This window comes from Fistularia commersonii, chromosome 3, assembly GCF_037954325.1.
Source record: "Fistularia commersonii isolate RoL2024-O1a breed Wild chromosome 3, RoL_Fcom_v1.0, whole genome shotgun sequence".
NCBI lineage: Eukaryota > Metazoa > Chordata > Actinopteri > Syngnathiformes > Fistulariidae > Fistularia > Fistularia commersonii.
The window spans coordinates 26,929,753-26,946,425 of NC_141286.1; the positions used below are offsets into that span (position 1 = coordinate 26,929,753).

The 16,673-nt window shown below is 61.6% G+C and overlaps 1 protein-coding gene across 7 annotated transcripts; it reads right to left on the reverse strand.

The window, feature by feature from the left end:
* bdnf (brain-derived neurotrophic factor) lies at nucleotides 1-11,221 on the reverse strand. 7 transcript variants are annotated; one of them, XM_086144480.1, is made up of 2 exons: nucleotides 11,185-11,221; nucleotides 1-1,070 (listed from the first exon to the last, which is right to left on the reverse strand). In XM_086144480.1, exon 2 carries the CDS (start codon nucleotides 1,047-1,049, stop codon nucleotides 234-236), a length of 816 nt encoding a protein of 271 aa, XP_086000606.1. In that variant the 5' UTR covers nucleotides 1,050-1,070; nucleotides 11,185-11,221; the 3' UTR covers nucleotides 1-233. The 7 variants fall into 7 exon arrangements, with proteins under 7 accessions (XP_086000606.1, XP_086000604.1, XP_086000599.1 ...); XM_086144478.1 differs by lacking the exon at nucleotides 11,185-11,221 and adding an exon at nucleotides 10,637-10,754; XM_086144473.1 differs by lacking the exon at nucleotides 11,185-11,221 and adding an exon at nucleotides 10,031-10,505.
* Nucleotides 11,222-16,673: the final 5,452 nt, after the last annotated feature.

The window sequence follows — 16,673 nt, forward strand, 5'->3', positions numbered from 1 at the left end:
CTGATCAGATCTTTTTAATCGTTTACAAGGTCATGAATATGTTCAATAAATAGACTGTAGTATCACTTTGACTGTATAAACTTCATCTTTTTTTACATGCAGTCCATAAAATTTTCATTTGACGGAATAATTTACCCTGTTATGTTTATATACAAATAGATATTTTCTCTGTATTCTCTCTTTTTTTTTTTTTTTTTTTTAAACTCTTCAATAAAATCTATACATTTTATACACTATCTCCCTCTTTTAATGGTCAATGTGCAAACGCAGGAAGTGTCTATCCTTATAAACCTCCAGCCGATCTTCTTTTTGCTATCCATGGTGAGCGCTCGCACGTAGGACTGGGTTGTCCTGCACTGGGAGTTGTAGTGCCGCTTGTCTATTCCTCTGCAGCCCTCCTTGGTGTACCCCATGGGGTTGCATTTGGTCTCGTAAAAGTATTGCTTCAGTTGGCCGTTGGGGACGGGGACCTTCTCCATGACGGTGACCGGCTGCCCGGACATGTCTATGGCCGTCTTTTTATCCACGGCCGTCACCCACTGGCTAATACTGTCACACACGCTGAGCTCGCCGCGCCGCGACGGGTCGGAGTGTCGCCGCACCCTCATGGACATGTTGGCCGCGTCCAGGTAGTTTTTGTATTCCTCCAGGAGAAAGAGCAGCGGCGGCTCTAAAGGCACTTGGTTGCTGATCATCACCCGCGAGTTGTACAGGTCGACGTCCTTGGTCTCCGTGGCGACCACCGAGGACGGACCCCCACCTCCCTGGCTCTTATCAGCCCCCTGTCCCAGCTGCGCCGCCTCCCCCTCTACCTCCAGCAGCTCCTCTATCACCTGCTCGAACGTGTCCTTGAGCGAGGCCAGCTCCCCGCGCTGGCCCGGCCCGCCGCCGCTCTGCGGAATCCCGTGGCCTCTGGCGGCGACGGCGGCGGCGGCGGCGGCCAGGTAGCCGTCCGTCCGGTGGCCCCGCACGCCCGCGGCGTCTCTCAGGGGCGCAGCTCTCATGCAACTGAAGTATGAAATAACCATAGTAAGGAACAGGATGGTCATCACTCTTCTAACCTGGTGGAACTGGAGACAGAGAGACAGACAGACAGACAGACAGACAGAGAGACAGAGAGAAGGGGGGTTAGTCAAAGTCCAGGAAGCTCAGGCCGACCTCTGACCCCACACTTGCTATTGTCCCGGCCCTCATTGTCCGGCAGTGAATCTCCAACGTGAAGAAGACCAGCTCCGGACCTCATGGGTCCTCACCTTCACGCCTTCACGCCTTCGCGCTCCGAACCTCAACGTGTCTCCGACCCCCCCGGACCCGGGCGGTCGACGGATCGGGCCGTGGCGGGGCCGAACGGACCCCTCCTCCGGATGAAACCCCCGCCCTGTGATGAACGGCAGGCTCGGAGGCGGTGGAGCTGAGAACATCCATCAACAGCTCCATCTCCGTGGGCTCCCCAGGAGCCTGGCAGACCCCCCCCCCCCTCCCCCGCAGGGCGTGCTACACCTTGTGCAGCATCTGTGGTGCGGAGGGGTTTGGAAAGGCTCAGAGGGTTCGCTCGGTTCCGCGGTGTCAGAACCCGGTCCACCGCCGGGAGGGAGAGAGGGGGGTAGCGGAGGGACACCGGCGGAAGGACGCGCTCTCCCGCCGCCGCTGCGCCGCGGCGGCCCGCAGGATGAGGCGGCGGGAAGCCTTACCGTGCAGCGGCGCTACGGTCCCCGCAGGATCAGCGGCACAGCCTCCATCTCCAGGAGGAGATCCACGGCCACGGCCGGGCTTTCACGCAGCTCCGGAGGCTCCGGCGGCAGCTGCGGGTCTGAAGCCTGCGTGACAGCGCGGCTGCGGGGCTGCGTGACTGCGTGACTGCGGGTCCCGGGCTGACGGAGGAAAACACGCTCCGAGTGGACGCCTGCACCTCGGCGGGGGGGGGGCGGGGGGGCGACCCCGCCTTTAAGCAGTTGTTTTATTCTTAATTGGTATCTGGGGCTGCAATTAGGCCCCGCCGGGGGGGGCGCCATGGAGACCTGCTCCACAAATAGAGTCCCGGTCTCTATTCACAATCTCACATCCTCTTCTTAATGAGCCCCCCCCACCCTCCCTCAGCGCGGTGACGCGCTTCTCCGCGGCGTGCGTGTGTGAGAGGGAGGGCACGGGGAGGGGCTGCGGGGGGGGGGGGTGTTTTTCCTCTCAGCAACTAAGACAACAAGGAAGACGAGGCGAGAGCGAAGGAGCGGAGCATCCATATTCATTAAATATGCTTATTAAAGCCTGCCGCTGCCCCCCCCCTTCCCGCCACACGGAACCTGTAGGTTTGCGGGAAGGAGGACCTGCTCAGGGTGGAAATGGTGCAGCCCGAGATGCGGAGCAGCGGAGCAGCAGAGCACTGGGGTGGTGTTGCAGTGGCGGGAGGGGGGGGGGCGCCAGCGTCATTTCGCAGCATAACAACCACAGATGACGTCTCTTCCAGGTCTCCATGGGGGAGCGGGGGGGGGGGGGGGGTTGCTGGGGGTAAATCCACTCAGCAGCGAGCCCCCCCCCCCCCGGGTCTCCTCACACCGGGAACAACAAATGATTTTATTTCTCTCTCCGTGATTTCCTGTCTCCATCAGGACGATCAATATGGCCGCTGCTCTTCATCACATCCTCTTCACACGCAGCTGCTTCTCACTCAATTTTAAAGTACCGCTGCGAGTCGGTGCCCCCCCTCCCCCTCCCCACGCAGACAAAGGCTGCGCAAACAGCTTGCGTGCTGCTCCACGCACGGTGGGCGTGACGTCACATGAACACCTGTTCACCTGCCCCGGGCCGCACCGCGCCTGCGTGGATCCTGCGGGACGGAGGAGAGTGGGGGGGGGGGGCGCTGAGTCCCCCCCCCACTCCCCCACGACCCGCAGGAACCTCCGCTTGACCCCCCCTCCCACGCCTCGCGGGGCCCCTGCCTTTGACCCCGTGGGCAGCCGTCTTTCACTTCCTCCACGTGCACGTCCGCGGCGGCTTTGACACCTGGCTGACGTGCATGCGTGGGCGACCCCCGCGCCCCTCAGCCCCCCTCCGTGTGAACAGAACTTCACCACAGAATTGGGTCTGTTTCCCACCTGTCACAGTTTCACAGCGTGTTCAGTAGCGTCTCCACGTCCACGCGGCCTCTCCGTGAGCAAGCCCGCCCACCCCCCCTCCGCCAGGTTCCCGTTTTTCACAATTAACATCCACGATGAGTTTTTTTCCACGCAATCACATTCGAACCCTCAGTCCACTGACTCACTTCAACCCACGGAACAGCCACCGAGCCGCAGTTCCCACGGACGGACACAAGATGGTGCCGGAGACCGTGAGATTCTGGGAGCGCTTTATTCTCCTCCCGAGCCTCAGATGGAGAGAGGGATGGATGGATAGGTGGACACACACACACACACACACACACACACACACACACACACACACACACACACACACACACACACACACACACACACACACAGCTGCATGGAAGCTTCGGGGAACCTGCGGGCCGTCCAGAGTCACTGAGTACCCGAACCGAACACCGTGAGGAGGCGGGCCTCGGACCGGCCGCCGGTCCGGGGCTCCGCGGGCTCCGCGGGCTCCTCGGGCTCGGGTTTCCCATCAAGTCTTAATGAGTTCACCCGAGTCCCCCCCTACACACACACACACACACACACACACACACACACACAGACCTCCCGGCGCTCCGGACGGGCGGACGCATGGCCGGGTCGAGCCCGTCCTCCGGTTCGGACGCGCGGCGGAGCGTTTCCACTTTACTAACGAGAAATAAACAACCCCCCCGCCCGCCAACCCCCGCCCCCCCCCCCGGGCTACACCTGCCGAGCTCCGCCTGAAACCCAATCAACATAATAACCCGGTTCTTTATTAATGAACGGAGGCTCCGGTTACACCCCCCGGTCTGCGCACCGGAGAACACCACCGGATCTGCTACTTCTAGACCCCCCGTGCACACACACACACGCGCGCGCACACACAGACACACACGCACAGACACACACAGACACACACACACACACACGCACACGCATGCACAGTGCGTGGAAGCGTCGCGGTGCGTACCTTCTCCGTCCAGCCGTAAAAGAGACTCGTCAGCGGGACAGAGTCATCCGGATGTTCCGGTGAACTCCCGGAGAAACTCGGCCTCCTCGCGCGATACTTCTACGCACACATGTATATGCATAGATGACGTGCGTGTGTGGTGTGTGCGTGTGCGCGCGCTCCGACGGGCTGGAAGAAGGTCTCCTCGGCTGTGCGGCAAACGCACTAAAATGAGATCGCCGCGGGCGGGGGGCGCTCTCGGGGATCCACGGCCGTGACGGACATCGTGGGGAACCGGAGGGTCGCGCGCAGAATCCACCGCCGCCGCGGGCCGTGCGTGCGTGTGTGCGTGTGTGTATGTGTGTGTGCAGCAGCCGGACTGAGGCGCGTCTGACTCTTCGCTAACTTTACTCCACGGTGACGCTGCAACATGTGACCGCCGGCGGCGCACCGGACGCCTCCGTCCGCGCCTCCAGCCCGCGCCGTGCGCGTCTCTCAGCCGCGTCCGCGCCGGCGCGCCGGGAACAAGAGGAGAAGCCTCTCCGCTTCCGCGTTCGGGGCCGGGGGAGGAGAGGAGGAGGAGGAGGAGGAGAGGAAGAAGAGGAGGCGCGTCTTCCGGAGGCTTTGCGTCACGACAACGCGGCTCCGCGGAGTCGTGACGCGCGGCTCGCAGGCGGACGGACCCACGGAGCGACACGGAGCGACACGGAGCGTGGACCCGCGCGGATCTGTTCCGTTCATCTCAGGCCATTTTAGCACGCACACGCGCAGAGGAGCACTCCCCCGACGTGCACGCATTTCTCTATATATAATGTATACATGTGTATATATATATTTTTTTTATTTTTACTGCGCGCCACACACACACACACACACACACACACACACACACACACACACACACACGGAGGGGAAGTCGCCCTGTGTGCACGCGCTCAGGTGTATATGTATCGAAACACACACGCACCTGAAGTTTTTGTCAAGTTAAATGTGCACGGTGTGCACGGCAGCGGAGGATCTGCTGCGACCCGCAGTCAGACCGACACACGCGCCCGCGCGCATACACGCATACACACACACACACACACACACACACACACACACACACACACACACACACACACACACACACACACACACACACAGCTCGTTCCTCATCGACGGCGGAGGGAAACATCCGCGTCCTCCGTGGCCGAGGAGGAGCTCCGCCTCCCAGAGGGCGAGAAGAGCTCGGAAACACCACCTCTGGCGGACCCACGAGTGGGAGTGGGAGTGGGAGTGGGAGTGGGGGGTGGGGGTCATTATCCCCGTGACTCGTCCAGTGCAAAGATGTCTCGTTCGTGACGTGTTCGCCGGATCTCCCCGCGCGGTGGAAGCTCACGCCTGCTAATGAGTCCCTCCACCTCCAGCACATCCGGGGCAGCGGATCCACGCGGCCCCACGGGAGGCCGGCGGGAGGCCGGCGTGGGGCCGGCGTGGGGCCGGCGGGAGAGCGACCCGCACCGGATGACAGAGAGTTGCATCAGCAATCGCTGAGCGACGTGACTCCAAAGAGGGGGGGCTGGACTGGATCAGCGGGCAGCTCATTAGGAGACAACAACAACACCAGGGCTCCGGGGGGGGGGGGGCATTTCTCAATGAATCCTGGAGGGGGGGGGGGGGGGGGGCGGAGGGGGGGGGGGGGTCCGGGTAACGACCACCCTTCTATCCGGCGGCGGGGCTCCGGCCGCTCCCGCAGAACGCCGGTCCTCTTGCGGGAGGGGGGGGGCGACATTTGCGGGAAATGTCATTTTCACCGAGGATAAGGAAGGCGAGCGGCGGCGCGGCCGCGTCTCTCCCAGACCCGCTCGGCGAGGATGGAGCGGGAGGCGGGATGACGTCAAACGGCGAGGGGCGGGCCGCCGCGGCCCGGACGGGGAGCGCCGGCCCGCCGCGGCCCGCCGGCACAATCAGGCGGCGGCGCCGCGCGTTAATGTCATCCCTCCTGTGACGACAATAACCTTTATTGCAACCGTCGGCGGCCTCTGCTGCAGCAGCAGCGGCAGCAGCAGCAGCGGAGCAGCAACGAAGCAGCAGCAACGAAGCAGCAGCAGCGGAGCAGCGAAACCCTCCTCCGCCCTGCAGAAGCCCAAGCCCACCTCCAGCCCGCACAGCTCCTCCTACGGAGCCACGGCTGCAAATCACACTCCAGCGCCCACTAAGCCTCTCTGTCTCTGTCTGGAGCTTTTCTTGGCTTACCCCCCCCCCCCCACACACACACACAACACACGCACACACACACACACACACACTCCAAATCCAATATCACCTCAGCATCATTAACCTTTGCTTGGACCAGAACAACCAATCACAGACACCAAAAGGGATGTGTGTGCGCGTGTGTGTGTGTGTGTGTGTGTGTGTGTGTGTGTGTGTACGGATTACATGTGGGAAAAAGGCCTTTTTTTGCACAGACGGGGCTGCAGGACACTAAGGCGCGGAATCGTACGCGCACGCTCCTGCCTCATCACATCACATCCCGACACAACATGGACGCGCAGATGTAGCTGCGCGGCTAATGCTAAGCACCGAGACACGTGACCGCGGCCCTTCTTTTTATTATTATTATTATTATTATAATTGTTGTTGTCATTATAATAATGGTTATTATTATTATCATTATAGTAGAATGATTATCAATAATAATGAATTATTAATAATTATTCTAACTCTGATTAGCGTTATTGTTGTTATTTTTATTATTATTATTATTATTATTACTATTATTATTATTATTATTATTATTGTTATTATCATGGGATGCATTCAGTCAAATGTACCCGGACACTTGAACGATTTACTGGCATGATCGAACACACGCACACAGACACATACAAACACACACACACACACACACACACACACACAAACAAAAACACAGACACACACACACGATAACCGCTCGCCGTCCCGCAGTGGACGGACCTGTGAGCCGCCTCACGCCCGCAGCTGCCGGGAACCAAGCGGACCCACGGACACACGCAGGGACCCACGGACACGCTAATTGACGGAGGTGTCGCTGAGGAAGAGGAAGCTGCCGGTGACTCAGCCCGCCCCCCCCGCCCTGATTTAGATGATTAATATTCGCCGGAAATAGAGCGTGACGTCGGGAGTGGAGATTTCCGCTCGCGGATAATCGATAGGCGATTAATAACCGATAGGAAGTCGTTTGATCGCGAGGCGAAAAATGCCACCAAATAAACACATTAATAATTAAAACATCGTAGAGATAAAAAAAGAGGCTATAATAATAACAATACTTCTACTACTACTACTAATAATACTAGTAATAATAATGGCAATAATCCTAACAATAACAATAACAATGCTGCTCGTGGGAAAAAGAATAAAAGTCACCGGGAAACGAAAGAAGGCCTTTCCGTCTCCCCGCCGCCCGCCGCCGGCCGCCGGAGCGGGCCGATGCTCCCGCCGGGGCCGGGCGGATGCAACCGGGTCCGGTACCGGGACCGGAGCGGGATCGGAGCGGGACGGACGCGGAGCGGTAACGGCGGGGTTGTTATTGACGCCCACCTCAACTCTGCAGAGCCGGAGAGGGGGGGGGGATGCGGGGGATGCGGGAGGTGCGGGGGGGGGGATTCTCTGCTCGCAGAAGATACGCGGAGACGCACGCACGCCCGCACACACACGCGCTCAGCCCCATTTATGGAGCGATCCGCTGACGTACGTTGCAGAAAAGTGCTATAAAAAACCTTCATACATACAAAGTGTGTCGTGCCACCCCACAGACCCCCCCCCCCCCCCCCCCGCGCGCACAGCGCGCCCACACCCACGCCATAATCCCACGTCTTAGCGGAAGAAAAAAAAATCACCGAAATCGTCGCCGCGCGTCTGCGGACGTCCAAACACGCGATTAACCCTCCCGCCCCCGCCGCAGCGGCCGCTGCCGGTCGCGGTTTTCTGGGACGCGCACGGTCGTTTCCGCCCTTTTACGACGGAAATACGAGCCGCGCCGAGACCGATTTTACCGCCACGTAAAAATCAGCGATAAAAAGCGGCGGGAGCGTGCACGGAGCGTGCGCCGAGCGTGCACGGCCGTCCAGGTGCAGGAACAAATCCTGTCGGTATTTACGGGGGGGGGGGTTGTTTTTATTGGAATATAGAACGGCAGTGGAGGTAAATACCGGGCGGGGGGGCAGCTGGGGGGCAGGTGGGGGGCAGGTGGGGGGGGCATGTAGGGGGGGCATGTAGGGGGGCATGTAGGGAGGGCAGGTGGGGCTGAAATCCGTTTGCGGCGTTTTTTTTTTTAATTCATTGAGTTGGATTTAGGTTGGAGATGAAAATATTTAATTAACACAAACCACCGGGTCGCGCCCAGCCGTGGCCCCCCCGCCGTGGACCCCCCCGCCCGGGACGCCGCTGGCCACGCCCAGGTCCACGGACACTCACGCCGCCGTGCGTAGGCGAAGCGCCGCTCCGGAAAAGCCGCAGATCGAGCGGGGATGAATGAAACGTCCCCCCCCCCCCGACCCCCCCGCGCCGGTGCGGGCCGGACGGCGGGGCGACACGCAGGACAAAGGAGGGGGTGGGGGGGGCAGCTTATGAATGAACGCGTGGAGCGCGCGTAGTAAAACACCCGTGATTTGATGGCGATGACGGGAGGGGGAGGAAATAAAAAACACTCGAGTGTTTTTTTTCCACCGAGAACAAAACGAAATGCAGCAGAAAAACACGGAACGGCGTGGAAGCACTTTGCGTGCGTGCCGTTGTCCCCCCCCCCCCCCCCGCGTGTGCACGCCCGAGCAGCGCGTGCACGCTCCCACGCCGGAGCGGCTCGAGACGCAAGCCGTTACGCAAATGGTGCCGCAGCCGCCGCAGCGGGGGGGGGGGGGGTCCCACGGTCACGCGTGGGAAAAAAATACAATAAAAAAAAAAACAATAAAATAAAACGGGCCTCTGTTTCCAGGACGACCCGGTGCCGCCGGAGGGGGGGCAGACCCGGTCCACATGAGACCCGCTCAGCCGGACCGGACCGGACGGAGCGGAGCCGCTCTTACCTTCTCCTTCTCCGCGGCCGGCGAGCACGACGTGCGCGGTCAGATGGCCGCGACCCGCATGTCCCAAACTTTAACGCAGTGCGTGCGAGCGTTGGCGTGTGTGTGTGTGTGCGTGTGCGTGTGTCTTCCGGGCTCCGAGCGCCGTGTCCACGGAGGGAGCGGGAAAAACCGGCCGCCCTGACGCGCAACTTTCCGCTGCCCGGAAACGTCTCACGCCCGTGCGTGTGTGTGCGCGCGGGGCGTGCGCGTTTCCGCTCTCAGCAGAAAATACGTTCGTCTGCGGCCGCGCGCTTCCTGTCAGTCATCTTACCGAAAGTTGGAAAACGGAGCGGAAAAAGGGAAGGACAATCCACGGGTCGGCCGGGTGGGGGGGGGGCGTGGGGGGGCACAGGTCCACTCCGCGTGTCCGTCCGTGCACGACTCTCCCGTGTCTCTGTCCAACGTGCTGAAAGCGTCTCACCGCCGGGCGCCGGCGCGGGGCCGCGGTCCGTCCGTGGAGCGGCGTGGGGAGGAGAGGAGAGGAGGAGGGGGAACCCACGTCCCGCCGCGGCGCCTCACGTGTACCCCCGCACCACCGGTCCCGTTAATATTTGATACGGTGTCGGTCGGCCGTTTCCTCCCGGACGAGAGACGCCCCGGTCCGGTCCGGTCCGGTCCGGTCCGCGTGCCCTGGTAACGCGTGGGTAAAGTGCGGCAGGTGCGTGGCACATGTTGCTCCGGAAACACGCAGCCTCCGTCCCGCCACGCCGGGAGCCCACAGCCCCGCGCCTCCTCACCTGCCTCCCGGTACCGGCACGTCCGGAGCCTCCCCCTCCCCCCCACCCCCCCACCCCCCCCGCAGCTGTCCGAAAAAGCACACGGCGCTCCCACGGACCCACGCCGGGCCCACGCCGCGCTTCGCTCCGGTCCGCCGTACTCACCATTTTCGGTCCGCGGTCCCGGAGACACGAGTGTGTAAAGATCCACGGAGGAGGAGGAGGAGGAGAAGAAGAAGGAGAAGAAGGAGAAGCAGAAGAAGGTCCACGGAGCTGCGAGGCGACGCGTCTGCGCCGAAGTCCTCCTGTGAGAAGTTCCTGCGCGCCGCGTCGCGTCGCCCACTCCTGACGGATCAATCTAATCAGCCCCACGGAGCCGAACCCGGAGCCGGACCGGGACCGGGACCCCGAGGCACAGCGCCGACACCGGGCGGCCCGCTCACGCAAACGCAGTGCACGCAGTCCCGGCGCCCACGCCACCAGGGCTCTGACGTGACGTGACTTGAACCCCGCGCGTCCGTCCACGTCTCCGTCGGCGCGGAGCGGCTGCGTGAAACTTGTGGCCCGGGTCCCGCGTCCCCCGTGGGGCCGCGGGACCCGCGCTCCGCTCCGGCGCCCCCCCCCCCCCCACACCCGCTCCCACCCCCACCCCCACCCACGGCCCCGGACCGGCAGCGGGCGGTCCGCGTCCCCCCCCTCCTCCCCGCCCCCCGTGTGAGCGGCAAGTTGCGGGAACTTGTTGCGTGGCGTGGCGTGGCGGCGCATACTTACATCCTCGCTGCGTTCGGTTGTTGCGCTCGGCTTTTTCCCCGGGAAAGAAAACACGGCGGAAAGAAAAGTTAATCCACGTCCGTGGGCTCTGCGGGCTCTGCGGACTCTGCGGGCTCTGCGGGCTCTGGGGGCGCGGGGGGGACGCGGGGGGACGCGTGGGGACGCGGGGGGACGCGCGGGGGGGCGCGGGTCCGGTTCGGCTGCAAGTTCAAAGGCGAAGTGTGTTTTCAGTGAAATTCCACGAGGCGCTCCGCCGACACGCAGCATCTGATTGTTATGCAGTGACGAAGCGTCGTGCCCGCGGCGCGGCGCGGCGCGGCGCGGCGCGCACGGCTACATGAGTAATAGGTGAGACTCGCCTGACTCCACGCCGGCGCGCATAACTTCCCCGCGTGTCCGTGGGAACAAGTGTCATTCTGCGGGAGCGGTCACTTTTTCGGTCTTTTTGTTGTTGTTGCGTGATCCCACCGCCTGCGTGACGCCGCTCGTGGGCCCCGTGGGCATGTTGGAGAAACAGACGGTGAACCCTGACCCCCCCACGGTGTTACCTGAAGGTTCCTCAGAGGTTCTGCTCTCCTGCTCTGCTCCTGCTCTGCTCCTCAGCTCTCACACCCGCACTACTGCAGTTGGACCCAGAACATTTCTGTGCTGGAGACACAAGATGGCATGATCTGCTCATCATCTGCTCATCATCTGCTCATCATCTGCTCATCATCTGCTCGGAGGTGTGGGCGTGGAGGTCCGGCCCTGTTCTGGTTCCGCACCGGCGACAGGTGTGGCCCGTGGGCCTTCTGAACCGAGATGTTTCTCGGGCTTCCTTCTGGTTCTGGGTCTCCAAGAGCAGGCGGTGACGTTCTGAGGACCGTCGCCTCCCTCTGTGGTCCATCACCAGGAGGAACGTGTCCCACCACGCCTGCTTCTCCAGCAGCTTCCTCAGAGCTCTCCTACTCGCCGTGCTCTCGCGGCTCCTCGCCGTCCTCCAAACTCACGTCCTTCTTCTCCTCCCCCGCTCTCCTCGCCACCTCATCCACGCCGTGGTCCGGGTCTCGGGACGAGGACGAGGCGTCGCTCCTCAGGCCCGAGGAGATCCTCTTCCAAAGACCTTCAGCATCCGGCCCACCTCTGGGGCGAGGAAGGAGAACCCGCTGGTTCCTCGCTTCCTCGGCAGCCATTGTTCTCAGTCCCTCAGGAGGCCCCGCCGAGGCCCCGCCGAGGCCCCGCCGAGGCCCACAGCCCCCCAGCACCGGCCTACTGGCTGGAGAACCATTAGGGAAGACCTGCACCCACACCTGCACCAAAACCTGCACCAAAACCTGCACCCACACCTGCACAGGACAGGACGGGGCCGCCATCAGTCTGTCTTCCATCAACACTGAGAAGAACCAACAACACGCCCCCCCACCTGCAGGGGACACACACACACACACACACACACACACACACACACACACACCTCAGATCTCCAGGAGGTCGCCCCCCCCAGGCTTCCCAAACATAGGGTTTGGATGAAGAGCTCTGATTGGCTGTCGCAGAGGGCCGCGTGGCTCCTCTCTGAGGTGCCTGCTGACGAGCCAATCAGAGGCCAGCATGGGACGCTGACGCTGCACTTCCTGCCGTACATCTGTCACTCGCCACACACACACACACACACACACACACACACACACACACACACACACACACACACACACACACACACTTCTGTCCAGAGCACAATTAACGAGCCATCCTTCGGTGACGGATGGCTCCGCCCCCCACGCTGCTGGCCAGGGCTGTGCTGGTGCTAATTCTGCTGCTGTGTGTGTGTGTGTGTGTGTGTGTGTGTGTGTGTGTCAGGATGGATGGTATTTGGGTTAGCCCCGTGGCTCTGTGGGCTGAAATAGAAGTGTGTGTTAAAGGGGGATGGGGTCTGTTCGGTTCTCCTTCGTCTCTCCCACAGACGTCCCACCTCCCTCCAGTCCGGGCCCGGCGGGCCGGCGCCAGAACCCAGAACCTCCAGGCCCGAAGCCCGAAGCCCGAGGCCTGATCCCAGGAGGCGCGGGCGGCACAGCGAGTGTGAGGATGAAGCGCTCAATCCAAAGCGAAGGCGTTTGTCCCGCAAGGCTCTCCCGGCGCCGCAGACGCAGACCCGTTCCCGGTACCGGGGAACCGGACGGTTCCGCGGCCTCGCCGTCCTGCCATGGAGGATGGATGAGGTGACACCTGGAGAACATCATGCTTGACTTCCAGCCCGCGGGCGTGACACAGTTACACAAGCGGTCCTGCTGACCTCCAGGTGCAAACAGAGAGCAGAAGGTGTGAAGCACAGACGCTCCCAAACACCTCGTCCTCCGTCAGAGGAGCTCCTCAGTCACGGCTCCTCTCTCCAGGTCCTTCTTGGTTTCAGCACTCGTGGGCTACGGGGGGGGGGGTCATGAGCTGGAGATCCTCTGGGAGGAGGAGGAGGAGGAGGAGGAGGAGGATGAAGGTCCGGACTGGGTGGAGAAGTCCTACCACCTTCTGCCCAAAACAAAGCACCTGCTGGGGCTGGAGGTCAGGTGACCCCTCAACCTCTGCAGATCCACCATGGATCCTGAGGACGGAGCCCGTCTGGGCTTCATCTGGGAGGGACGTCCCAGAGGAGACACCTCCATCAACATCTCAGCATCTCAGCACATGACCAGCCCACAACCTCCTGTGTGTGTGCCCGTGTTTTATGTGTGTGTTTCAGTATGCGTGTGTGTGTACGACGGGTATCTGATACTTGTGTGTCTCAGCCTTCTAAGGACCTTCTCCTGCCTGGACCTCAGACACAGCGAGGAGCAGCACGCCGCCCTCGGACCTTCTGCCCAGAAAGGCGTCTCAGCTTCGTTCATCTTTTTGTGCAAAGCAAACAGACGGAGCAGATGCTCGGGTCCACCAGCAGATCTTTGTCTGCTGCCTTCTGATGTCACACACACCTGGCAGACACAAAGGTCCACCCAGGTCTTTGTGCTCCAGCACAGTTCCAGTATTGGAGGAAATCACACACACACACACACACACACACACACACACACACTCTGCAGGTTCCAGAGGAGGAGCCTCTACATGCTGTGATGAAGCAGAAAAGTCAACAACCATCAGTTTGGTTGCTCCTGCTCCTCCTCGTCTCCAGGCTTTGTCCAGATGGGCGGAGCGGAGAAGAGAAAGGGCCGGTCTGCTGGGTGGAGGAGGTGGAGGAGAAGAAGGTGGAGGAGGAGGAGGAGAAGAAGGTGGAGGAGGAGGAGGAGGAGAAGGCCTGGGCCACTTCCCTCCTCAGGACTGGAACCGCAGGACCTTCTCTGACGATCTCCACGCTGCAGAGCCACTTCAGGGCCTCCTGAGCTCCTGAGAAGTTTCACGGTGCCGCCCTGGTCTTCCTTCACGGATGGGCGGCGTTGAAGCTCCATCCATGAGGCTCTTCTGCCATCAGAGGAGGACATGGAGGCCTCGGGCATGAGAAGGAGGCAGGGACGAGTTCTCGCTTCTCATCTCCTCCCAGGAGGTGGAGATGTGCGAAGGTCCTGGTCGGCAGGAGAAGATGTCATGAACATCCGGGTCGCACGAAGACGCTCCGCTTTCCAGGGAAGCCTCGTCTGCGGGATGAAGATGACGCTCCGCCTGAAAGCTCCTGAGGACAGTCGGCTTCCAAGGCAGGTTCACCCCGCATCCGTTGTTGCAGGCCTTCCTTCCGGATCCTTCCGTCCGGCGTTCCTCTGATGCGAGCGACGTCTTCAGCACCAGCGAGAGAATTCGGACCTCCTGGAGAGGCAGGAGGCCGGGCCGCGTCTTCTGCCGCTCATCTTCAAATGAGAGGGAACGTCTGGACTTTGCAGTGGTGGAGATGGAACGGAGGACCTTTCTGTTTTAAAGCTCCAAGACACCGTGGTTGTTCTCCGGCCGCCGAAGCAGGTCAGAACATCTGAAGATGTCGGTCCAATCCGGAGCAGCCGTGCAGCCGTGAGCTTCGGCCCTTCTGGCCTCGAAGATTCCCGGACTCCCAAAGGAGGTCCTTCCCGACCTTTGCCCAGAGGCCTGCTTCTGGCCGAACATCTCGCCCGGATGTTTCCGCAGAACCACATGAAGCCCTCGGGTTCCCGGACCGACCCGACCACGGCTTTGGAGACGTCTCCCTGTCAAACTCCCCCTTTGGTTTCTGCGGCTCTGGATCCAGACGGACCTTCTCCCCGGAACGTAGCGGCGCGGGATCGTCCACTGCGAGGGGACCCTGTGGTGATGAAGATCTTCTCGCCGTCGACACCTCAGAGGTCCTCGGGGGTGACGGCTTCAACCGTCTTCATGTGGATGGAGCAGCTGTGGGACTTTGTCCAAGAAGGACAGGAAACCCCAAGGAGGAGGAGGAGGAGGAGGACCACCTGCAGGCCCTCCTGACCTCCTGAGCCCAGGTTCTGGCTGAGGAGGCCCTCAGGTCCGACAGGTCGGCGGTTTGCCGTTAAAGGCAGAACCAGAACCGGAGACAGGAAGTGGTGGACGGCGTCCGGCGAGAAGAACATTTGAGCTGCAGAGTCGGGGGGGGGGGGGGGGTGTCACCTGAAGGCTCCCCTCAGGAAGGAGTTTGAGTCAAAGAGCAGTGAGACCTGGAGCATCTGGCCTCGGGCGGGTCTGAGGAGACGCCTCCTAACTTCTGGGAGGAGCTCCACCTAAAGCATCTCCTGACCCCGAACTGGTCCAGACAGCTTCATCTGCCGGCCGCGGTCCAGCAGAACCTGGAGGTGCTGGAGGATCCGGCGGGTTCACGAGGGCGGGGAAGGAGGCGCCGCTGAGAAGGCAGACTTTTCCTCAGGTGCTTCCCGACCCCGAGCTCCGTGCACGTACAGGTGCACGTTCAGGCGGCGGAGAGGCAGATTTAGCGTCTCGGTGCCGGCGGCCGAACCTCCGGGGGACGGAAAGGTCACGGGAACGCGCACGTCTTTTCCGGCCGCGCTCGTCCACTTGCCGCGCGGCTTCTCGGAAGTTGCGGCGAAGGGTAACGAGCGCTCGCTCGTGCACCGCATAGCTCCGCTTTGGGACTTCACCCTGTCGCCATGGTGATTGCTGCAACGATGACAAATTTTCAGTTTCAGTAAACAAGATAAATTGGCGGAGCCTGAGCGGATGACCGGGCGCCGCGCGGCGTCTGCACCAGGAGGACGGCGGCGCCGCAGGTGGATGTTTTACACCCCGAAGACAGGCGGGCGGCGCCGGCGGAGATTTGCGAGGAGCGGGTCGGCGATTGAAGTCAGCAAAGTACTTGGGTTGACGCTGCAAATTGTGAGATGTTTGTTTGCGCGGCTACCTGCACCCCCGCCCCCGAGGATGAGTCATCCACCGGCTCCATACGTTTCAGGTCCGTGCATCCGAAGCCCCTGCAGGAGCAGGCAGACGTGCGCGCTCCGCTCGGCCCTCGGCGCTCCGCTGATTTCCTGTCACATTGTTTCACAGCAGGAGACGTCACCCGGTAAAGCGTGCCGGACCCCCCGCCCCCCCGCCCCCCCGGCCGGGGCCGTTACATCCCGGACGATCGCGTCGAACACACCGGTTGAATCCTGGGATACGGAGGAGAAGCGCAACCGTTTTCTCCTGAAGAGACACAACGTGAGGCCGAGGGTTCGACGGGCCGGGAACCTGACGGGGAACCGACCATCTCCGTTTGCCTGACGAGGCCGGATGAGCAGATGGCGCCTCCGTCAGCGGCGCGGCCCCTCATTAGCACGCCGCTAAGCAGGGACAGGCGGCGCCGGCGAAGGTGTGAGCCCACCTCCGCCCGTCCCGGCGCGCAGACCAACTTTCGCCGCTCATGAACTCCCGCCGGGCAAACGGAGGATTTTTCCCGCCGTCGGCGTCCGAGGCCGCAGGTTCTGGCCGGGCGCCGCCAGCAGCGATCTGCACGCCCTGCTTTACAAGGCAAATACCGGCTGCGTCCCGGGAATTTCCATAACCCCACTTCAATATTTGCATCGAGTAGGAGCAGCGACGGGGCTTTTTCAGGTTCATCTGAATTTCTGAAAAATGCAACCAAACCTCCGATTTGGACAAA